At 42.9% G+C, this 24,168-nt stretch overlaps 2 protein-coding genes across 12 annotated transcripts in view; one reads left to right on the forward strand and one right to left on the reverse strand.

The window, feature by feature from the left end:
* The window catches only part of PAPLN (papilin, proteoglycan like sulfated glycoprotein), a 47,557-nt gene extending 40,316 nt beyond the window's left edge, over nt 1-7,241 (forward strand). For both annotated transcript variants that reach the window (XM_071427245.1, XM_071427246.1), the window contains exons 21-27: nt 5-132; nt 880-1,018; nt 2,402-2,539; nt 3,191-3,318; nt 3,866-3,974; nt 5,274-5,449; nt 5,971-7,241. In XM_071427245.1, the coding sequence (XP_071283346.1) occupies nt 5-132; nt 880-1,018; nt 2,402-2,539; nt 3,191-3,318; nt 3,866-3,974; nt 5,274-5,449; nt 5,971-6,146 (994 nt within the window). In that variant the 3' untranslated portion in view covers nt 6,147-7,241. The remainder of the gene's footprint in view (nt 1-4; nt 133-879; nt 1,019-2,401; nt 2,540-3,190; nt 3,319-3,865; nt 3,975-5,273; nt 5,450-5,970) is intronic.
* A 2,216-nt stretch (nt 7,242-9,457) lies between these two features.
* Nucleotides 9,458-24,168, reverse strand: part of NUMB (NUMB endocytic adaptor protein) — a 92,294-nt gene continuing 77,583 nt past the window's right edge. For 6 of the 10 annotated variants that reach the window (XM_071427253.1, XM_071427252.1, XM_071427247.1 and 3 more), the window contains 6 exons: nt 21,771-21,845; nt 19,739-19,879; nt 18,080-18,281; nt 15,621-15,923; nt 13,382-13,531; nt 9,458-11,414 (listed from right to left, as the gene is read on the reverse strand). In XM_071427253.1, coding sequence (XP_071283354.1) covers nt 10,693-11,414; nt 13,382-13,531; nt 15,621-15,923; nt 18,080-18,281; nt 19,739-19,879; nt 21,771-21,845 — 1,593 coding nt within the window. In that variant the 3' untranslated portion in view covers nt 9,458-10,692. Of the gene's footprint in view, nt 11,415-12,404; nt 12,549-13,381; nt 13,532-15,620; nt 15,924-18,079; nt 18,282-19,738; nt 19,880-21,770; nt 21,846-24,168 lie in introns of all 10 variants that reach the window. The other 4 variants (XM_071427254.1, XM_071427251.1, XM_071427256.1 and 1 more) reach the window with 3 other exon arrangements.

Raw genomic sequence — 24,168 nt, forward strand, 5'->3', positions numbered from 1 at the left:
GCAGGCACACCTACCAGTCCGACAGCTCCCTGGTGATCAGCCACGTCAGGCCCGAGGACGCTGGCACCTACACGTGCCTCACTTCTGACGGGAGGCGGACTGAGAGCCGACAGATTCAGCTGCAGATAACAGGTGAATTATCTTCTACTCAGGGCTCCTCATTAATGGTTACTGAGCACAGGCTCAATAAAGCCAGCTGGAGGAGGAAACTTCCTTTGCTGCCAAGAGGGAGTGTGGAGGCAGCAGGGCCTCTTTTGGTGTTACCTCATGATCAAGCCTTAGCCCTAAAATACTTTCTCCCCTGCAGTGTCACCCCATTAATGGAGTTGTGTCTTGCCTGTAACCCCCCCTGTTTCTATCACGGCAAGTATGTCTTCCTCCCTGAGAGCCATCAGCTGCCTCCTGATCCAAAACAGAACTGCTGGTGCATTTTTATGTTTTGTGTTTTGCCCAAACAGGTCCTGCTGGGTAACAAATAATTTCCTGTTCTGAAAAATGTGCCTTATTTCAGAAACAAAACCAACAAAATGAAAGACTAATCTCAAAAGATGGGCCAGAAAGGCGCCCTGTAGCCTTCAATCTCTGAAGTGTGCTTTGTCACAGCAATGGCACATGGGGCAGAAGGCACTGTGGCCTAAGGGATGTTGCAACATGTTCACGGACAGAGGAGGAAAAGGAGTCTAAAATTGCTTGCCTGCAGGTCTATGAGTCTCATTAGTAGACAGCGCAGGTTTACTGCACCAGTCAGCCAAAAAGCAGATGGCTGAAGGGCTCTTTGGCTCTGGTTCAGCAAGCTCTCCCAGGCTCACAGAAACCCTATGCAATAGGTCACAGTAAGAAGTGTCCTTTTATTCACATATGGCATTTTGTTTTGAATAGAGTACAAGAGCAGTGTTGTGGCCGAGGGTGAGAGAGGCCAGGTCCTTCAGGAGGCAGATCAGCAGCGCCGAGCATTATCCAGAGGCAGGCAGCTTGGGCAGGCAGCTGGCTCCTCCATGCCTCAGCAGCTCATATACAGGTACGTTCACCTACAGCAACAGTTTGTCCATGGAGCCCAGGTGATGAACCATATGGCATCTCTTCATGTAGAAAAGCCAAAGACTGGAAAGGTCCTGGGTCAACTGTTCCAGGGCACAGTTGGGAAGCTTGCAGTACTGAACTGCTGACAACGGGAACGGGAGAAGATCCCAGTCGCAAGCTGTCTTCTGTCCTCCCCAAGGATCTCTTGAAAGAAGCATGCTCTGAGCAAAGATGCACAGGGAAGCTGGCAGCAAAGCAGCTGGGCTCAAACAAAAGAAGTCTTGAGGCAGCATCCTTAGCTGTTCATGTTAGTGCAGGCAGAAAGAGAAACCTGTTCTGAAAAAAAGCAAAGCAAATAGGAGCTGCTTAACTAGCACAAAATAGACATATGTGCATTGAAGAAAACTTCAGCTCCTCCAGCCTCCACTAACTAATTTAAAATGTTTTGAGAACAAACCAGTTTGAGCCAAAACTGTCTCATCATATACTGGTATTTTTGTTGCTTCTTGCATAGTTTTTTATTGCTTCTAGGCCCCACAGAAATAAAGGGGGACAAATTATTTTTGCCTTAAATGAAGCATGTTGGGATTCCAGATTAAATAGGGCCATGATCTGATCTCTCTCTTTTTTTGAATTTACAGCCTAAAACCCAGCCAATTTGCTGAACTCTGCAGCAATCTCCTTAGCTGCTTCTGCTAAAGGCAGTAATAAGTGATTCATTGAATTAAGGCTCTTTGGTTTTATTTTTTGAGATCAAGAATTCAGGTCACAGAATGGGGGTAGGGTAGATGACGTTTTGTTTAACTGTGGGAACACATGGTTTAGTTCCCTTCTAAGACAGTGTTTAGCTGTAAGAGAGCAAAGAACATGAGATGAGTGATGTGAGGACATGACCTCAACCTTTCTGCTGCATGAAGTGGACAAGCAGCTCCTGGACCTGGTGCAGTCAGGTGATTGCAATAGGCTCTTCACACCCTAAAAAGGCTCATTTTTGCATGCCAGAGAAGCACCTAAGGGGAATCTTGCTCAGTGCCCTCTTTAGGACTTTGTACTGTTTGCCATGTGTTCACATTGTTAATGCATCTTCAGCTGTTATCCACAGAGTTGTTATAAGGGTTGCTGTCTGTAAATTAAGCTGGCTGACAGGAGTGTAGCACCATGCTGTGATGAACTAGAGCAGGATTTTATAGAGGCTGCTCTTTTCTGAATGTTGGGAGTGAATGTAGGTAATGGCAAGCATTAGAGCTCTCATGGGAGTAGAGGCCTCCCTTTGCCATTGGAGGCAAAAAATAAGGCCTGTGATTGATAAAGCCTTGTGCTGAAGGTCAAATGCTGAGCAAGGAAGTTTCTACCTCTTTTGCTGTGCTTGTGAACTTTGCAGGTTGAAAATGGATAAGAGCGAGCCCACAGTAGTGGAGGCCAATGTGGGCGAGAGAGTCAGACTTCCCTGCACAGTGGAAGCGTCACCAGCTCTCACCATTGAGTGGCAGAAAGATGGGCAGCCCCTCTCCTCTCCCAGGTGAGCTCCCAGGTGGTTCTAACTGTTCATGAGAAGAGCCTCCTCCTTGCTTTTCCTTCCCTGTCTCCTCTCTGAGAGAACAGAGCTGTTGGCCATGCAGTGAGGGCCTGTCTGGCTTTATGCTGTCCAGCCTCCTCCATCAGGGCCAGGCCATACTGCTGGCCTGTCCTGTCCTCCCTCCCTCACAGATGGAAGTTTGAATGTTGAACCCTTGAGGGAACAGCTGTGACACAGGGTCTATGAGTGAACCAGGGTTCAAATTTATTCAGTTATAAGGTTAGCAGAAAAAGAACACATGGCTAGCAAATTTGCCAAAAACCAGCTGGTCAGTGAGCAAGGGCAGAGGTTCTCAGCAGAGAGACATCAGAGCATCTTCAGTGAACTTCCACAGCTACTTCTACAGCTGCTCTCCCCTCTCTCTGCTCCCAGAAATCTGCTCTAGCAGCAAGTTTTTCCAGACTGTTACAGCATCAGTGCTGGGATTTGAGGACTAAGGGTTGCATTACAACCCCTGCAGCATCTGAGCTGCTAAGTCTTTGCTCAGTGGTACTACAAAGTTGTACACGAGGCTTAGCTTCACCTCTGCTGGCTCCCAGGAGTGCCATCCTGACCCAAGCACAGGCTGAGGGACACGCTGGCTTTGTTCCCCAGGCACAGGCAGCAGTCGGATGGGGCCCTGCTGATCAGCAGGGTCAGCTCTGAGGACATTGGCTTCTTCACCTGCCTTGCCTCCAATGGACGTGACCGCGACCAGCGCCAGGTCCTGCTCCGGCCTCTAGGTACGGGATGGGTAGCAGCACACCCGGCTCATGGGCACAGGAGGGGGAAACAGGGCCCTGTGCAGGGCCAGCGTGGGTTCCATTGCTGGCTGTGCCTCTTTGCTTCACACCTAGAGTTTGCCAGGCATCCTGAGGGCAAGGGAAGAATGAGTTGTTTTACCCAGCAGTCATCTGCATGTGTCCAGTGCTCCAGGCAGCTGGGAAAAGGGGATTGACAGCACAGTAAGAGTGACTCTCAGGGCCTTGTTTCTGGGACACTGGTGTGGGATAAGAGCAAGAGAAACTAAAGAGATGGTTCTTCTGTGTATGTGACATGCACGTGTCCAGCTTTGAGACCTCTGTTACTTGTCCTTTCTTGGGCCAAAGTCCTAGGAAATCCACATTCCCCAGAGCAACAACAGCACAGCCTCAAACATGCTGTTTCAAGGCCCAGGGGCTTGTAGCTCATTATGGGATGTGTTTGACTTTTCCCATGAGGGAATGCTCCTACTCCCAGGGAGAGGATGGCATTGTCCCCCTGCTAGTGATGATTTCCCTTCTGGTCCAGGAGAGTTGAGGATCACTGGTCTTCTGCCAAGCATCATGGTACCTGAGGGAGGGACTGCTCAGCTTCATTGTACAGTGACTGGCAACAATGTGAATATAAGGTGGTCAAGGTAAGCAAAAATGAGATGGAACTTCTCTTTCCTTCTCTTCCTAAACCTCATCATTTACCCTCCAAATGTTAATGCAGGGTGCTTGCCAGGTATGGCAGAGACCACAGTTATCAGCCCCAACTAGTATCACCTACCCTTTTTAAAACAACTTGGATGTTACCCAAAAATCCTGGACAAGATCCCTGTGGAGTGTGGGGGTCATCAAGTTCATGTTCCACCCAAAATAAGGAGAAAATCAGACGTTAAACTAAGATTTTATGGAGTTCAGAAGGGCTCTGTGCTGGAAAACTAGTGACATGAAAATAACATGAATGAAAATAAGTAATCAGAGGAAAAGCTTTAGTTGCTTTTCAAAAAACCCTCTCTGCCTAATTGTGACAGACATTTTGGACCCTCTTCTCCCAGCTTCCTGTTGCAACAGTTCTATTTACTGTCTGGGAGCAAAGGAGATTTAGAAGCATTTAAAAGTGAAAAGCTGTGTCCTCTTACCCTGATAGTTTACCAGGAAACTCTGAATTTGTGCAAGTGTTTAGTGAGGATTGTTTTTCCTGTTTGAAAATAATCAGTTCTGCTTTGGAGCGTTCTTACAAACTATCCAAAGAGATGGATGGGTAAATGTTGAAATTCCAAGGGTTAGGACTGAAGTTGAAGTGGGCCATCTCACACACAGAGCTTTTCTTCTATACATAAGTTTGGTATTTGACCTAACAAAATGATGCATGTTTCAGAGTTGGAACGAAGCCCTTTTCAGTGAAACCAATTTCATTTCATTGGTAACCAGGAGTTCACAATTCAGACAGTTTTCCTGCTGGGCACAGATTATTCTAGGAAGAACTGAACAGAGACACAACATTGCTTTTTTTTTTTAACAAATTTTTAAAGGGAGAGGAAAGAGGGCACATTGTTCACTACCCTATATGCTCATCAAGCAATATGTGCTGCTATCAATGCCAGCCAAACAAGTACTGCCAGACCACAACCTGGAGAGAGGGAAAGGCACACTGGATTTTCTCTTAGTTCCTCAAACCTCAAGAATGTGTGCTAGCAGAAAGGGCAATATCTTTGCACAGAGCACACAGACTCAGCTACCTCCCACGCAGACACTGGGCAACGGATACAGACTGACTCAGGCTCATGTTACCACCCAACTGCAGGGGCAGGTTGTGCAAAAGATTTCTTCCTTCCTGCTGAACTTGTAAAAAATCACCCCTTTCACAGAACATTATTTTCCAAAGAGCACAGGAAGCTCCTTTAGCACCCAGGGGTGGCAATAGTGAAATATTTTGTTTTTCACCACAGGAATGGAGTTCCCATGTGGGGGGATGGCCACCACATCCACCTGTCCCAGGATGGAAGCCTGACTATCATCAACGTCCAAGAGGCTGATGAGGGATCCTACACATGCAGTGCCTACAGAGGCAGCAGCTCAGTTAGCGCCAGCTCGGAGGTGAAGATGCTGAGGAGCCGGCCTAGCAGTGAGTCCAGCCCAGCCTTCCTGCTTCTCCCAGCACAGTGCCCGGCCCCTGGCCACTATCACACCCATTGTGTGTGCCAGTCCAGCACCAGCCTCGGGCTTGGGGGAACAGCAGGAGCCTCTGGGTCACGCTGCCTCAGGAGCCCATGGACGGAAAAGCAGGATGCTGGAAACACCCCCTGTCCAGGGCACTGGGAGCCTGATTAACTTCCTGAAGCCAAAATGCCATAGTTGCTTGACCAAATAGTTGGTTGCATGATTTGTAGTTGGCCTTTAGACACCATCCAGCTATCTTTATATAGAGGGTAGATAGAGTGGTCTCTCCTCTCCCTGGAAACTGCATTTTCCTCCTGTATCTCACTAGAGGTATCTGTTTCATCTTGAAACTCATCTCTCCTTCTTGATGTTGGACTAAATTTAGAGCTGGCGGGGTGGAGGAAGCAGGAACGTGCTGTGTCTTTTGGGATGGAATAGCAATCTGAGGATAAATTTACAGCCGGTTCACCCTTTGTTTGGCTGCAGCTACTGTGAATCATGTTGTGGACCTGAGCAGAGAGTGCGTGGACCAGCCCCACCTTGCCAACTGTGACCTGATCCTGCAGGCCCAGCTCTGTGGTAACGAGTACTATTCCAGCTTCTGCTGCGCCAGCTGCGCCCGCCACCGCCCCCAGGGCAGCCCCCCGCACCCCCGCGGGTGACAGCCACCACCACAGTGACCGATGACAAGACTGGAGGTCTCAACTCTGTTCTTTTACTGCATGGGACAGTTCTAGGAACTCTGCCCTGCTGGAAAGCCCATGAGGGTGAACTGAACAGCGTGTAGTGAGTGTAAATGTTCAAAGGTGGGAGACCCACCACCCTCAGGTTTATGGTAAACTCCTTTTCCCCTGTATGCCTTGCTGTACCTAATCCATCTCTTAAGAGTTGTTGCTGTCATTCACAGAAACCAGATGATAATAGGGATGTAAGGATGATGTGACTAGAGAAGGCAGATGACCAGCATGAAAGAGGGAGAGACTTCATACAAGCAAGAGAGAAGTGCCCTTAAAAACATAATCTCTGAAGTGTTTGAAGATGGGCCTGAACCATTTCAGCTGAAGCACTAATGAGCCATGAACATTTGTTCCTCCAATGAGTTTTGCTGAACAAGTGCTCCTGGGGAACACTTTCCATCTAAATGCAAAGGACTCTGGCCATGAGAAACAGCTTGATGCATACAAAATTAGTGTTCAGGTCCTAGGAGATTACTGGCTCTGGGGATGCAGCTGTAATGTCATGACACTGTAACTGTTTTATTCCAGCAGACCTTAGACAAATTTCTAGTAGGGTCACTTTGGTTTCTTCTTGACTGCAATCAGCTTTGGAGTGAAATGCAGAAGCAAGGCTTCACAGAAAGCTTAAGACAAAACAGAAAACTACTTTTAGCCCTTCCTGAATGCTAGGGGTAATTTAGATGAATATACCAACACTGTTACCTGTTCTGAGATGCTGCAGTTTAAATAGCACTCATTCTAGGAAGGCTCAGCAGGTAATCTTTTTCCCCTGAGCTGGAACTGTGATGTTCTGACGTTGTGCTGAGTTTGGGCAGGGGCTAATAATAAACACATGGAAATACGTGTGTAGGGGCATTTCACTTGCCAGAACACACCTCCCAAGAATCTGCTCTAGTCTCAGTTAAATTCAGGAAAGCCTGGCTCTGCATGTGGCCTGAGCTGATGCCTGCTGCTACAGGCTAACAAGTTAGGACTTCCAGATGCAGAGCAGCTGTAGCTGAAAAGCATCCTTCATTTCAAGACCAAGAGAGCCCCCTTATCTGGGGCTCTGAAAATCTCAGGCATTAGGGGTGGGGAGGTGAGATTATATTGATTATATCATGTTAAACCAGGAAAGGCCTTGAGTATCTTCAGTATCTCAAAATTGAATTACTTTTGAGCAAAAGGACTCTTTTACAGCCTTCACACTACTGTCCTACCCTAGCATCAGCCCTGACAGTCCCCTTCTTCCTCATTCTAGACTTGGATGGGTTGATCATAATTATTAGCAACATTACCCATGTATTATTTGCATAGATGTAGGTATAAAGGAGGTTGTTGGTATTTTGGTTTGGGGGATGGAGGATTGGGTTTTTCTACTTTTGTTTTCTTCTTGTGTTACTTTAAGGCTTGTAAGAAATGCAGCTAAATCAGCACGGGTATGCTTCAGGACTGAACACACTGCTCTAGGATGCCAATGAACAGCAAAGGCTACAAGCAATCCAGTACAGGAGAGACAGGTGACAGTCACAGCTATTTGGGGCTGGGTCCTTCTTTGGTCTGATAGATTCTGTTTGCTAGGAGAGACAAAAAACCTTATTTTGCATTTAAGACCCTTTAATTTGATTAGGGAAAAAATCCTCTGCTGGAATGCAGGGCAGGCATTACAGTATAAGGTTTGAAATTACTGGATATTTAAGAACAATGAGATGGTCCTGAAAACATCCACTTGTGTTTGTACATGTTTTTCCATTTAACATCTCAGAGCAGCACCTTTTTCTCTGTGTGTCTGTATGGGATATTTTACCATTTTAGTAAATGGTATGATTTTTGCCTTTGGAGATCAGGGACTAATCAGAGACTCTGTAAATTCCAGTCATTTTGAAGCCCTCTCTGTTCCATGTGTGGCATCAAGGGGTAGTCAGGCTCTGCTCAGGAGCATGGTTGGAAGTGGATTGTGGACGTGTCAGACCCTTTTGTCCCAGAGTAAGTAACCAGTTCTATAAAATCCCTTTCTAAGATGCCAGAGGCCTTATTTTTAGAATATTTAAATATTCTGTGTAGTTACCTATCATTTAAACTCTGTGGTTATGTAAGATGGGGCCAGGAAGTGCTCTGGCTAGTGCAGAGGTGATGCTGACCTCCTTTCAGCTGCACAACCATGGCAGTAAAGGTGGATTGACAGGCACGCAGCTCCCTGCTGTAAATCCATGCCATCAAGTTAACTAAAGGATCTTTGCATTTCTTCTGACAAGATCAGCTTCTCCCTCTCTGTAGTACCACTTAATCACCTACTCAAGGTTTACTTTTTTATGTGAGAATCAAGATGTTAATTTTTTTCTCTAAACAATGGGTTGTAGGAAGTGCTTATCTGCAGGGCAGAAGGGTGTAACTATACTGGGCTATTTTCAGCTTGATCTTGGGGCCCTTACTGTGAAAGATACATAACTAGCTGCTTTCTTTCCTACTATAAATGTCTATAAATACTTGTTTGCTTTTTGAAAACTGAAAAAACCATTGACACCAACTCAAATCCCACAGGGAGTGTTTGCATTACTATTCATACCATACTGAACACAGGTAAGAATTTGTAGTGTCACAAGTTGTACTTTTCTAGACTGTCACTGTAAGACTCACCGTACTTGCCTGGAAATGGAAACTGCTGGCAAGCTCAAATCGGAGGGCTAACAAAGGCAGTGTTTATTCCCCTTCAGGTTATGGAGTCTGACTTTTTTCCTTGTGTCTAAACTGACGTGGTGGCCATAAGAATGTGGTAAGAACCAGTCACACAAACAGAGTAGATATTAACTCAGTGGAAGAATGGAGAAGAGGTGAACATACATCATTATCTCATATGGCTCTTTCTAATAGTAGGGGAAGGAAAGAGGTTTCCTTTTTGCCATTACTGAATGTTACTGAATTGTCTCTTTGTAAATATTTAGTGATAGAAAATACAGCCCTGCAAACCCAGAATCTGATGTTTTCAATAAAGACCTCTATTTCAGAGCTTTAAGTGTTTATGCATCACAAGGATATTTTGAAATTCAGTTTTAAAGTTCAATGCAACCTAACAGGTTGTAGAAAATGAGAGGTGTTAAGATATTATTCTTAGGCTGCTAGGTAAGCAAGCAGCCTAAGCAGCCTGTCTTTTAAGGTGGATGTGCTGATCCACATCCACCTTACAAGACAGAAGATACCCAGAAGGGCAAATGCTGAAACTGAATTACTGTGGGAAATAAGTCTCTCACAGGCAGTGCTTCTACCACCAACATTTATTTCTGTTAAAGCAGATTATAAATCATCAGTACAAATATATATAACTTACATTTGCTTGTAAGGCCAAAGTTTAAAAGTAAAGTTAAAATGAGATGGTTTTCACAAGTCACCAGAGGCAGAACCTGGACCAGCTGCAGCCTTAACCACAAGGTTTCACAAATCAGTGGGAAAAAATAAAACCAAAGTTAAAAACCTCTAAGAACTATTGACAGACAAACATAAAAATGGTTTCCCAGGCAGCCCCAGGATGTAGATATGATGACAGTAAGTTGTCACAGTAGTGTTAGAACCAATAGATTAAGACAAAGAAACTGCAGCAATATATGAAAGGAAAAAAATCCATACTATATAGAATATGTAGACTGATTCCAATAAAAAACAGTAAATTCTCCCCATGGTTCTCAAACCATGACAATACTATTCTTTAGTTTTCTTTATTTAAAACTACGATATAATGACTTATTGGTTGTGATTGTTGTTGCAATATGCTACTTACAATGAACAGATACAAGAACAAGCTAGAGCCCCTTTTTCCACCCCCCCCCCCCAATATTACTTACTATAAGAATCAGCGATAAATCAATCTTATGTACAATTTCTTACATCCAACCCCCTTGTTTTTTAACCTTTGGCAAGATTACTTACAACTCATACAGCTTTTAATATCCAACTATTTAAAATATTCTAAATGCATAAAAATAAAGATTTTGGCTTTACTTTATTCTTTACATATAATATTCACTTTGTTACTCAAAATGGAAGCTCAACTTTTTCCACAAACCTAGCTTTTGCTAAGGTGACAACATCCCACCCATATCCACCCCCCACCCTACCCAATTTTTCCCTGAGGGGGAACATCCAGGGCTTCCAGGGCATCAGGAGGACACAGGTACAAACATCTGCCTTCCTTTCTGTGAGATGATTGATGTTTCTGCAGAACAGGCTTTGGGACTGGGTGCCTTCCTTCACTCCATTTGACTTACACCTTTCCAAGAGACGAGGGAATGCAGACTGGGGTGGCTCCAGGATTCCTTTTAAGAACTGCACATTAAATTCTCTGTGTGTTTCCATCCTCCCCAAAATTGCTCCCTCTTTCTAACCCATTTTTGTTTGAAGGGACCATTGGGATTATCAAAGCAAACTGATCAGAAACAGCCCCTCCGCTCCCTTTATCCCTCTAGCCTAATGTACAATTTATCGGCCCCCCCAGGAGTGCTCAGAGTTCGATCTCGAATGTTTTCTGTAGGTCACTGGAGAAGGGGTTGGTGGGGGAGGGGTTGGTGCGCTGCTTGGCCTTGCCCTCCAGAGCCGCCCACTGCGCCTCGAAGGGGTCGAGCTGTGGGCCGGGTGCGGGGGGCTGCGCGTGCCTGTCCTCGGCAGCCCACTTGCCGCCCTCCACGCCGTTGAAGGCGGCGGAGCCGTTGTGCTGCGCGGGCGGGTGGAAGAAGGGGCTGGCGGTGGCGCTGCCGCTGCCGCTGTCGTACTGAGGGACCGACTGCTGCTTCACCAGGCTGGGGGACTGGTGCGGGTGGGCCGCTGGAGTGTGGCTGGCAGTACCAAAGACGTTGGCCACCATCTGGGAAGGTGTGATCCCGACCACAGGGACGCTTGGGGCTGCATAGGTCATCCCATTCGCTACAGCGTAGGGCTGAGCTGGAATAAATGCTGGCTGCATGGGCGGTACCACGCCCACCGGCACAGGCTGAGGCGCGATGAAGGTGCTGACTGGGAAGGCTGGTGCCGACTGGGAGGCTGGAGCTGCTGGAGGAGGCTGGAGCAGTGGCTGTGGGGCTGGGGCTGAGGTTGGCTGCTGTTGGGCTCTGACAGTCTTTGAGACCTCTTCCAACCAGCGGTCTGCCTCTGAGGGAGTACGTCTGTGATTTCCTTGGAAGAGACTCGGTGAGGCCGCACCTGAGGAGGTGCTGCTCCATTCAGTGCCTGAGAAGGAAAGCATGGGCAAGTCACTAATATTTCCACTCCTCATCCTTTTATTGGTTAGAAAGACTGGAGGGTGTACACAAGAACACACAGTGACATGACTGAAAGATGCTCCCACTATTGGAAGCATCTTTATGCATCCACTGTACTGTTCTGTTCTAGGAAGACATTCTTCAAGATGAGGTAGGTAAGTGCTTCTTCACTAAAGCAGAGATTTATGGCGTTTTTTTCTTCTTAGCAGACATCTAAGACTTCAGGGTACACAGGAAAGCTGCTGCCTGCACTCATAACTTGGTAGCAATGATCTGGTCCATAATCACTAATCCCCCTAACTGGGAAGTATCAGTTTCTGAATGCACAGCTCAGGACTGGTGGACTTGGAACACAAAGGTCTAAGAAACTGTTTTACAGACAAAGTCCGGTGCTTTTACAAGGCCAAGCAGAACCTACTGTTTCACTAGCGAAGTTTCTCTCGTGGAGTGGCGCTTACACCATGACATGAAGTAACTCAGACTACAGCCTTCTAGCCTCTGTGCCCACATGGATGACTATTTCACCTTACACAGTGCAGACAAGGCCTGGAGGGACACACTAAACTTACTAAACAGAAGAAATGAACCTCTAAGCCTTTAGGCAACACACTTAATCCCTCCTTATGTACATTAGTGAAAAGAACACATAAAATTATTTTGGGTACACACAGACTCCTTCCCTTTTATACACACAAATTTGCATACAACTTCATTACTTCCTTTTTAAGCACTGATTTTATAAAATGCTGCCAAAATAAGAATCAGTCCAGATTACAGACCTAGCACCAGCAAGTTCATCGCTTCCCTCTATCCACTCGCACAAAACACTACTACTTCCGGCTTTTGTTCCTGTTCCTTCCACATGCCATTAAGTGGCACTGACAATTGTCTCAAGGGCTCAATTATGCTTTTGATCCAAGTTCTTATAGCAATGCACTGGATCTACTTCCACTCTTACCAGTGACCACGGCCGCAGCTCCAGTATTAGCAGCAGGAGCATGAGCCCAAGGATTGGTTTCACGAACTGGCATAGCTGTGGACACTACAGCAGCTTGGGATGGTTTAGCAGCAAGCACACAGAAGGCAGAGGCAGTGCCATTAACTAAAATGGGAGCAGACAACATCAGTGCGATTAATTCATGCAAGGCATGCACGTGACTGGAGTATTAGTGGGCCGGGTCATACCTATCCACATACAACACTTTTAGACACTTCCACATGACAGGAGTTCGTGTAAGTAGCCAAACTGGACTGACAGCCAATACAGAGAGTAAATTTCATTTCACCAAGCCAACACTTGTTAAAAGAATCATGGGATGGTGGATTTTGATGTCTGTTAGGAGGCCTTGAGTTCTGACAACTGACTGAAGTTAAATTTGTTGTTTCTATAAGGAAGAGATATGGCACACCAGTAGTTATTGTACAGTTAATTTTAGATTAAAAAGAACAACACTTTGTAGATACAAAGTAACAATAACTACATTTAACATGGAGAGGTTCTTTTTTCACACAACTTCTATAAAAGCATAGCAGTGAAAGGAATACCAATGGCTGCTATGAGTTCTAGAGCTGGCATTTTCCCACAACTTATCTAAGAATTTGTGTAAAAACCAGTAATTATGGTAGCACAAAATCCCTTCCCTTGCGAGATTTGGTTCCTATGACACACTCCTATGCAGCTCAGGAGGCAGAATGATAAAATAGCCATTACCTCAAAGCCAGTTCCTTTTAGAGGTAACTATCGTTTGGTAGGTGCATGAACTTATTGTTAAAAACAAAACCACAGAAAAATTAAACAGACAAGATGAATAAAGCAGGATGCATTCACCCAAAATACTGGTAACAGGACTTGCACAAGAAATTAAGACCATGTGTGACTAGAAAGCAACATTATGTGCATTCAAGCCTCATCCAGCACCCAAAGAAATCACAAACCTTGAAAGGCAGGAGACTGTGGTGCAACTACTGTCACTGGTTTTGTCATGGGGGCCGAAGAGAAAGGATCTTCTGATGGTGTGCTGAAAGCACTGGTGATCTGAGAGCACAGGGCACTAATGCTGTCTGTTTCCCCTTCTACCTCTGGGACTAAAATGTAAACAGAATTCATTAAATTGAAAGTTTAAAGGATACAGAAACAATTTACAACTACCAATGTGAAATTGAAATATAATTAGTTCCCTTATGTCCTACATGTTCTTGCTACTGATTTGCATGACAGCTTTTTTTTTTTTTTTTACATTAGTGTTGAAGATCTGGCCTGAAATAGAACACCACATTAATGTATTTTGTGATTAAGTCAAGAGGGCAAGGAGATCACTGTTCCAGATTTAAAGGATGCTGGTATCAGAAAATAAAAAGGGTTTCCTACAGTTTAAGTAGAGATCTAAATCTTTCAGTATTAAAGTGCTAAACTTCTCAAAGGTTTGGCTCTAAGATTTGGCATTCTGTGAAATGAAAATACTTATTATAGAGTTAAGTGTTCCAACAACATACTTGTACAGAAACTAGATGAACTTTAAATGTACTGACAGTAATGCACAGCGGCAAGTTCAGTCTAGAGTTAGCGGTGGTTGTTCCAGTTCAGTGGTAGCTGAAATCCCCAGTTCTTGTGCTAGAATCATAAAAGCAAAAGCTGAATGCTCAGATAAAATGGATGCTCAGTTTTAAACGAAGCATCAGTATCATGTGGATAATGTAACATCTGGAGTAAAGCTGCCAGCTTACCAGATGTTCTCATTATTACTAATGGCAGTGTTTTCCAAAAGTACCAATCATCAGTCTGTCATTGCACAGAACTGACATGAGCAGGCATAATCAAGCACAAAATAGTGTAAGAAACATAAAATGTCTGCACACAACATGCACCAGATCTAAAATTCAGGGGGAGGCATGCCCAAAAATTGATTCTTTGAGGGTTATTCCAACACAGTGCATGCAGTGGGACGGTAAGCAGCACTGGCAGTGGCATATATGGGAACATGCATCAGAAATGTTCTGAATCATGAAAAATTGGGATTGTGCTGTGCTCAGTGACTATCACTACTAAGCAGTGCACTATTGCTGTAAAACTGATTGGCTCAGTGCTGGTCTTAAAGCACAGGTCACTAAACAAGGATTATGAAAGAAGTCAGACTAAGTATTTTTGTTGGGTTTGTCTTTGCCACACTAATTTTTACTTGAAAGCTCAGAACCCTAAAACCAGCTCTGTTGCCAACTGAGAGTACAGCTGGCCTGAAGGATAACACCTAGCTAAGGGAACTCCAGGACATTATGCAACATAAAGAGCATCCCAGGAGTTTATGTTAGGATGACTTTTAGAAAACCCCACTATCATCATGTGAAAACTGTACCACGTAATACTGATACAGCCAGCTGTACCACCTAAACAGATAGATTCTCTTAATGAAATGTGAAGAGCAATTTCTTTGCTCTCAAAAAGAATTCAGACAGACAGAAGGACAGACTACAGAAGAGCATTACATGATCCCAAGACAAGTGGTTAAGGCCTTGAAGGGATTTGTGTCTCAGGATGCCCTGACAGTAAGTGGAAGAACTGGTTCAGTGACTCAGAGGGAAGAGCCAAAGCTACTAATTCACCAACACCCATTCCTGGAACACTGCAAGCTGTGCTCCAACACTTCAGATAGCAATTAGAACTGTTTTCTGCATGTGAACCCCACAATTGAAATTCTTGCCTATTCCCAAAGCAGAAATTTTCTGACATGGTGATGTTCGTTCATGATAAATGATAAACACGAGGAAGGATGAAGGATTTACTAGAAAATAAGGAGTTACTTGAAACCACAGAGAAAGAAAAGAAAAGAAAAGAAAAGAAAAGAAAAGAAAAGAAAAGAAAAGAAAAGAAAAGAAAAGAAAAGAAAAGAAAAGAAAAGAAAAGAAAAGAAAAGAAGGAAGGAAGGAAGGAAGGAAGGAAGGAAGGAAGGAAGGAAGGAAGGAAGGAAGGAAGGAAGGAAGGAAGGAAGGAAGGAAGGAAGGAAGGAAGGAAGGAAGGAAGGAAGGAAGGAAGGAAGGAAGGAAGGAAGGAAGGAAGGAAGGAAGGGAGAGAAAGGAAGGAAGGAAGAGAGAGAGAAAGAAAGAAAGAAAGAAAGAGAGAGAGAGAGAGAAAGAAAGAGACGATTTAAGGCAATGTTTCACTGGAACCATTTAGTTTTACCTGAGTTTTTCATGGGGAAATCAGTCTTCCTTTGCACTGTTGAAGGCAGCTCATTTATTCGCAAAGACAACTGGCGTTTAAAAGGAGACATCTTTTGGCTCAGGGCGGGGAAGCCCCTGAAAGAGCCCTGCCTGGCAAGCTGCTCTATGGGGGCGTGCCGCCGCGGGATAGCGTGGGGGTTGCTCGTTTCCTTATCCAGAGAGGCAGCAACTTCAGCAGTAGGAGAGGTCGGTGAGCCAGAAGAGGGGGCAGTATTGTTTGGTGCAGCACCTGGTGCTACTGTTTTCACTTCTGTTTCAACTGCTGGAGGAAACAGGGTGAGGTTAGAAGAGTAAAGCAAAGTACTGTTCAGCTGCCTACCTGTATTCCCATTTGTTTTGAAAAGAGAAATTGCAGAAATTTGCATAACTAGTACTCTTGCAAATGAGTTTCTAATAGCACAGCAGAAACACAATTTCTGTATACCTCCATTGTCTTCACCACATCACCTGACACATATCAAAGCCCCACAGCTTTCTAAGGCAAGCCACTTCCTAGAAAGAATGGCCTTACATCTGTATTCTTTCTAGCTGCTCCTGAGATGCCAGCTCCAGAAATACTTGCAATTCACTTATGGTTAAGACTGAAAAATATACTATGTATTTGAGAGCTTTACTTTGTCTCATACAGAACCATGGACAAAATATTACCACCAACTGTATTAAGTGACTTAGAGCAGCACAACTTAGCAGCAGCAGAGAACAGAATGCAGCTCCAGGATCCTCTTTTAAAAATCACCCTCCCAGCCCTGCAGAATTAGCAGCAGCAGCTAAACACACTGCACAAGCTTTAGCAGGACAAAGGTAGCACCAGCACTTAACAGGCTGGGCTGCAGCTCTCAGCTCCTCCAGGAAATACATCACAGGTAGAGGGGAATGTGATGCAAGGCAGATTCAGCCTCTGAGCTGACAGGCCTTGCTAACACCAAACACATTTGCAAGGAGTTCCTGTGTCACTCCTGTACTGAATTTAGCTGCAATGTTATTACTCAATCATGAGTTAGTTGCAGTGGAAAATCCTCCAACTTAAAGTCAACTGCTTCATTTTGCAGGGCTTTGCACAGCACTACAATGCTCCTGTCAGACAGGCCTAATGGCAGAAATGTAGGATTAAGATTTGTTTAAATCATGACACTTATGATTAGACTTGCAATGGGGAGATTTTTCCACCTCTAGGAAAACTCTATCTCACTCATAAATGAATTGGCTTTGGGGGCAACAAACACAGCTCCATTAACACAGAAGGACAATATCCTGTTATGAGCTCTCATTTTACCTATACTGTTTTCCAAATATTTTAGAAAAAGCAATGACTTTTTCTTTGACACATCAGCAGAATAACTAGAAGTCTCGTAAAGAGAGGAGTCAGACTAGAGATTTCTGAGGAGCTGGATAGTAGGAGGAACTAATTATGTTGTCTTGTAAGCTTCAGTACCCATGAGTTGCAGCTGCTCATTCAAGTGAAACTTTTCTAATCAGTCTTTCTTGGAAAGGATTTCACACACCTTCATTGAGTCAAGACTTTGACTCATGCCCTCAAGTAACAAAGGCCTTGTGTTTAAGCTTCATTTAGCACATTCTGAAACTAACGTATGGAAACAAGCAGATGGATGATGAAAACCAAGATTAAAGTTTTACAACCAAGAGGCAGCATAAAACTTGCTGTGAAATCCTCTGAAACAAAAGTCTGACTTCACTGTGAAGTAGGTTATAAACAGTATTTATAATACTTTATTTTTTTTTAGCTGTAGAACTCCAGGCTCTGTAATAAAACTTGAGTAAGAAGTTCTAATTTCACCTAATTTCAGAACACTTTATCTCCTCTCAAATCAGTTAGTCACTAATTTTGAATGTAATTATTAGTCCAACACCTGTGTTTTATGGGGAGGGAGTGGATATTCTGGATTATTTTGGAAAGCACTCTGTAATTGATCTGTTCTTCCCTCATGCAGTACAGCTGTACATACACTCTGTAACCTACCTTAAAAATCAAGATAAAAATACATTCTTTTCTAAGAAAAATGCATATAATTTTCGGTTAATTTACCACAAGGACTAGACTGCATAAATGATTACTTTGTGTCTGGCAAGCTTGTTGTATTTTTTAAACAATTTCCTAATAAGGACTTTTAGTATGGTACCTACCGTGTTCTCTGCCATAAAGCAGCCTGACAAAACAAAGCAGAAGCAGCTTTCACATATGAAGCCACCTGCACCTTTTCTAGAAGACGTGGGAAAATACTGAGTGAATCTGGGAACATTTTTCCATCTTGTGAGCTGACAATGGTCTGGGAATATGATTAGAACATATTAAGGTTCAAGAGAGGGAATGCTGTAAGGACATTGCTCAGCTTCAATCCTTGCAGAGCCTTAGTGCTGGCTCTGCTCACTGCAGATGATTGTTTAAATTGCATCCCGTACCTTTAGCATCCGGCATCTGTCTCATAATTTCCTCTCTCTCTGCTTGTTCAGTAGCTGTAGTGACCCTGAATGACCCCTCTCTAGTGAATGTGGTTCTGCTGGCATCAAAGGTGGCAGTCACTCCACACTCCTTCTCTCGCTTCTGCTTTCGCTCCAGGCACGCTGCAAATGCACAGCCCACGGCGTGACTCAACCTTTCCCCCTGCACAAGACAGCATTGCATCACAGTGACTGAACAGAAACACACATGTGCTTCAAGCATCACAAACTGAAACCTGCCTTTACAGAACAAATTAATTAAGGCATTAAAGAAAACTATTTTAATTGTATTTCAGCCTTAAACCTGGCACACAAAGACTCCCAGCTACTAATGCACAAGCCATGTTCAAGAAGGCCACCCAGGAATGAACGAGATTGTTGTACGATCTGTTCAGTTCAAACTTCTGCTACTAAGATGCCGGTGCAATAACGCGCCTGCACCTATCCCTTGCCTCTAGATACATCTGTGCACACAGAAACTCTCATGAAGCTGTCTTAAGGTGTAAGTCCTAAAGCACAGGTAAGTGCTATTATTGGAGAAAGTTTACAGAGAGGGCTCAGGGAGACTCTACTCTTGCAGCTGTGAAAGTTAAAAGTACAGTGGCGACTACTTACACCTCTTAATGGTCCTGACCAAGTGCACATGTTAGATTTAGGAGTGCCTAATGAAAAGCACTTCCATTATTCACCAGGTCAAAAGAATCCACTATCCAATAACTGTAAAAAAGGAAATTCAAGTCTGAGGAAGTCCAGCAACCCAGCTGATACAGCTGCCACAGTTGAATCAGAGGCACTATTGCTACCAGTAGCTCAACTCATCTGTCATCATCAGTAAGGGAATTGACCTGTTATTCACAGATGAAAACAGAAATGTTCCAGCTCTAACATAAGTTTTACTGGGAATTTCTGACTTCATTGTCTAAAGAAAGATGATAAATTATCAAGCACCATTGCTCTGAACATGCAGCTCTGGGGAGTTCACGCAGTGAATTTGCATGAGGTTTCAAGCACTTTGTACAATAAAGGCAGGATTCAACAAACAGCAGAGAGAAGAAAAATCAGGGAGTTAAATAACTTATCTAAGTCTACACAGCAAGAAACTGATTTTAAACCTACTCAAAATATTGTTGTCACTCAGAAGCAAATAGAATGCTAATTTAATTCAGTTTAGCTCCATCTCTTAACATTCAGATGACTTTTCATTCAAGATAACACTCATGTACAAGACACTGCATTCACAACCAGTCTGTATTTACTCACTATGATTTTATCCTGGAAAAAACTGTCATTGCTGTTTCAGTTTTTGGCTGTAAACATTTTCAAATGAGAAAATTTTCTGTCTATTCTTAGAAGAGTAGTTCCCTTCTGCTGGAGATTATCTGAGGCTGACTGCACTCCTTTTACACACAGGCTGAGCAGCATTTTTCTCCATAAGATGGCACGACAGAGGGATGGCAAATATTTCAGATGCAGGGAATTAGAATTAAAATAATTTACAAGGACTAAGTAATATCTCAGTTGGAGTCACAACATACTGCACTATTCCAGGTAGTCACATTTTCTGCCCTTTATTTCTAGCTAAGAGCTGGGAGAGCTGGCCACAGACCATCCTGAACTCACCGTGTCCTTCACAGCCATAAAGCAGTGGCAGATCCAGCGCCTCGTTGTGCCATCTCGGCAGATGTATGAGAACGCCCGGTCAAAGTTCCTGTCTGGTGCGCAGAAAGAAACCTTCTCTATTGTCTGATCAACTATAAGATCCTAGAGGGAAAAAATCCCCCCCCACCATACAAGAAATGTGAGGAAATACAGCGCCAAACACTTGAACTCAAGTCATTGTCAGGTGTAACTGCACAAAAATGAGTTATACTAAAAAGGGGATAACCCGATGAGGCTGTAATTATTTGTCATCAGTTGTCATTCAAAATCTGTTCCCAGTACAAAACAAAAAGAAGAGATGACATTCTCCACCACCCATCTTTGGGAGAAGTGTGCTAAGACACCACTGAAGAATTTAGGGACCCAGTGAATTCCTATGACCTCTCTTCTAGACTATGGAGGCACATGTTATTTTATTTTCATAGCAGCTCCATAGTCTTGTAACCAGAAAGTCTTCACTGTCATTAAAACACAATGCTGAAACCTGGGGGAGAGGTCTGCAAGAGTGAAAAGTCTTGCAGCTGCTACACAAAGAGCAAAACTCCTCTCCCAGTCAGCTAAGCAGGGATGCAAGAGAAAGCACCAGCAGCACCGGTAGCACCAAATGCTCCCTATTTAATCCCATAGATGGGAGAAGTATTTCTAAAAAGGAGACAGTACAGTTAAAGATTATGTCATCCTCATCAAAAACTAGGTTTTTAGTATTTTTTTCCAAATTATTTCATTTGCTTGGTGACTAGTACTTGGCACCTCTGCTGATGAATTCAACCACCAGGAGGCAATAGTTTATTTTCTTTTTAAATCCTATACTTTTAATTACCTCCAGAGTCTGCACAACTTACTAAAAATCAATTTGAAAATATTACATATATGCAACAACATTTCTAAAAATAATACATGTATTATTACTTTTACATGAGGCAATCAGTAGACTGAATTTATTCACATCAGTATGTTTGTATTAGAAAGTGAATTCTTTAGAGGCAGCAACTTTAGCTCTGATGAGCCATACCACTGCAGCAGCCCTGGAGAAGTCTAACCACAAGCAGATATCTGACAGGCAGTTGCGCTCCAGAGGGATATGAATTAAATCTGTTTGTCAGTGTTGGCTCAGAGAAATCATCTTTTAGGTTGACCAAAGTAAGTGTCAATTAATATGAACATAAATAAAACAAACTATTTCACACTGACAAGAGTTAAAACTGTTCTCATAGCCATGCCATCTTTTAAAATTCTAGTGCACTTGTAAGCTTAAAGCTCTTATTTCTAATTGTCTACATCTATATAAAACCAAGAATCATTTGCTCTTACTTGGACACATGCGCCTTGGTGGTACACCACGTGCTAATTCATAATAAAAAATTGTAATTTCACAATAAAAATGTAAAACAATCTAGAATCTTGCCACAAATATATTAGTTTTCCACTTCAGACCAACATTTTCAATATTAAAGATTATTCAATTTGATATATGCAGTTACTATTTAGTTTGAGTCTGAAGCTACAATCTCCCTATTTAATTTACTCTCTTCATTGCATTTTTGGAAGCTCTTGTTCATTCAGATCCATTCTAGGATTTGGATGCACTGAAAATGACATTGATTGAAATATATATGAGAATTTGCTTATGCATTACTATTGCAACCTTTTGCAATGGTGCAGAACGAAGTTCAGGGACTCTTCAAGTACACTGCCAACAGAACTTATCAGGAAAACCAATGCTTGTTGCAGTAGATGCAACAAAAAATATTTCAAGCTTGTGCTACACCTGCCACATTTTACAAAATGTGTCTTGAGAGTAGTGTGGAATTAACTGGGGAAAAAATTAGCAGGTGTACATATGTTTACAAAACAAGAAATTATTAAACTAAACTACGCACTTCAGTCTTCCTTTCAAATACCAACATTTGCAGTAATCAAGATTGCTGTCCATTTAAAGATTTAGCACATACATTATTATAGAGATTTAAACTTTTGCCCAGGGAAATCTAACCTTTGTTTTCTCATCTACAACTCGGAGTCCATCCGCTGAAACCCACAGGACTGCTTTGACGGCTTTCTTCCCAGACTTTCAAGGAAAAAAAAAAAAAAAGAAAAAGGGAAAGAAAAGAAAAGAAAACAGTTTTATGCCAACAGCCAATTGCCTCCCACTTCCCCTCTTCAAGAACTATAACATTAAGTGTAGATGAAGTCCATGGTCAGTAGGGTGCCCAAAGCTCAATCCAAGTTGCAAAACATTAAGAGAACCAAGCCAAAGCCAGTATTTCAGAAACAGCACGTCGTGGGGATGGGGAGAGGGCACAGGACAGGTGAGGCAGAAATAAGGTGTACATCCACTGACAGTAAAGAATTCAAGACTGACCAAGTGGGTGAAGAATTCCACTAGAGTCAGAAGACACTCATTCATAAGGAGTTACACCACAGGTAGCTTCTTCAGCACAAGTTTAAATGTAGGAAAATTCTTACCTGATATTTCCACCAGCCCTACCCTCTGCCCCAACAGTCCCATGGCAGAATCATGGCATCACCTTAAACCAGTGTTAAAAGCACCCCAAAATCATCAGTTACTGTGTAGCTTTATTAAGCTCATAAGCTTAATGCTAAGATCAATCACCCAAATATGTTTCACTAATTTATTAAGACCTAAATGTCTTATCTTGGGAAAGAGGTATAAAAATAGGATTTCTTAACCCTTGGGTGTGTATCTGGAAAAGCAGTGGTGTGAGGCAGGCGGGTGCAGCAGAGAGTGGTCTGGCTCCTATCCAAAACCTGACTGTGGGAACTTTCAGCTGCTGCAAGCTGAGGCTGAGTAAAAGTGGGAAACACAGGAAGGCTTCAGGAGCCATTTAAACTACAGATTCTTTCCAGGCTGTTTACTTTTCAAGGGAAAGTTACAGAAAACAGTACAAACACAATATTCTTCTGAAGCTAATTCATTGAAAAGAAAATAGGTCAACATAATTTTACTGGTTGTTACAGAGAACTACTACTAGAAAACTAATACAGTTTCTTTTAGCCTGTCACTTTAATTCACAATCCCCCTATTTTAGCCAGTTATTAAAATACTCTCTTTATGCGTTTTGAAGCACTGGGTTTACACAGTTTGTGGCTGCTAATGGCACCCACCAGAAAACCACTGCAGGGAGTGAAGAAAGCAACAGGGGGGGAAAAAATATGAAGGGATTTCAGCTAGTGGCTTCAAACTAGAATTGAAACTATTTTATAATTTTTTAATAGTTTATTGCAGATGCATATACTTTATATTCTTACAGCAAGTAATGGAACAAGAATACATTGTGGCATAAGCTACTGCATGTTCCAAGTCTACAATACCAATTTTAACACTGTAAGAATGAAATATCTTGGAGTGAAAACTCTCCAATTATATCACATTGGTTTCATTCTCAGAGAAAGCAGCAAGTGTGAACAAAAAGGTGCTGGCAGAACTTCTGTTTGTTTTTTGGGGAGGAACTATCTGTCCCAATTTCGGAAGCAGCAATGACATCCTGAGCATTTTCAAAAAGCTTGGTAGGAACAGAGAATGGCACTGACTTGCACAGAAGGGCATTTAAAGAAAAAAAGAGAGAAAATAAGCACAGCATGAAAGCAAGCTACAGAGAAGTGCTTGCAGAAGCAAGTTTCTAAATGACCATCCAACTTGTTGGATACCCCAGAGAATGTTTAATTTAGATTCTGGAATGCCTAACAGAAAGAGTGCAACTCATAACAGAAGATACACTTAAATTTACCATCATATATGTTAGAAAATATTGCAGCATATAAAAGGCACTTCTAATATTTTGTTTAAAAAGGCAGTATCAATACCCACAAAATATAGTCTGTATTTTCAATGCTCAGCTAGCTTCCACAGCCTGAAAGTCCCTATTAATTCCAAACCAAATGGTCTGTCTCCTCGAACTGTTTTAAAAAGAGTATTGGTTGTTTGTAAGCCATAAGTCTTAAAAATCTTTATTTCAAGCAAATACAAACAATGAAGAGAAGATAATGCCTGCAGGTAACTGTTTTGTTTAGACTGCCATCATTAGATTAAGAGATAGACATCTTTCCCCAGCAAACAATAAAAACCTTGTCCCTACAGAAACTGTGGACAATTCCTGGAGTTTGTATTAAAGCCAAGTTTAACTGAGCTGGGTACTTCATAAAGCAATGCTCATCTTCAGCAGAGCTACTCCTCACTTGCTATTTTACCAAATGAGGATTTAGAAATAGTTAACACATGAACTTCATGTTTCTCAGAATAAAATGAGAAGGCTGAAGAGCTTCCTACACCCCTTTTCCCACTGAAACATTTGGTTCCACATGCAAGATAACCAAAGAGTTTTCTTTTTTTCTTAGTGTAGCAAACTCACTTTAATCTCCCAATTCCTTCT

Source organism: Agelaius tricolor, unplaced genomic scaffold, assembly GCF_023055355.1.
Source record: "Agelaius tricolor isolate 1412-34295 unplaced genomic scaffold, bAgeTri1.0.p SCAF_5, whole genome shotgun sequence".
Taxonomy (NCBI): domain Eukaryota; kingdom Metazoa; phylum Chordata; class Aves; order Passeriformes; family Icteridae; genus Agelaius; species Agelaius tricolor.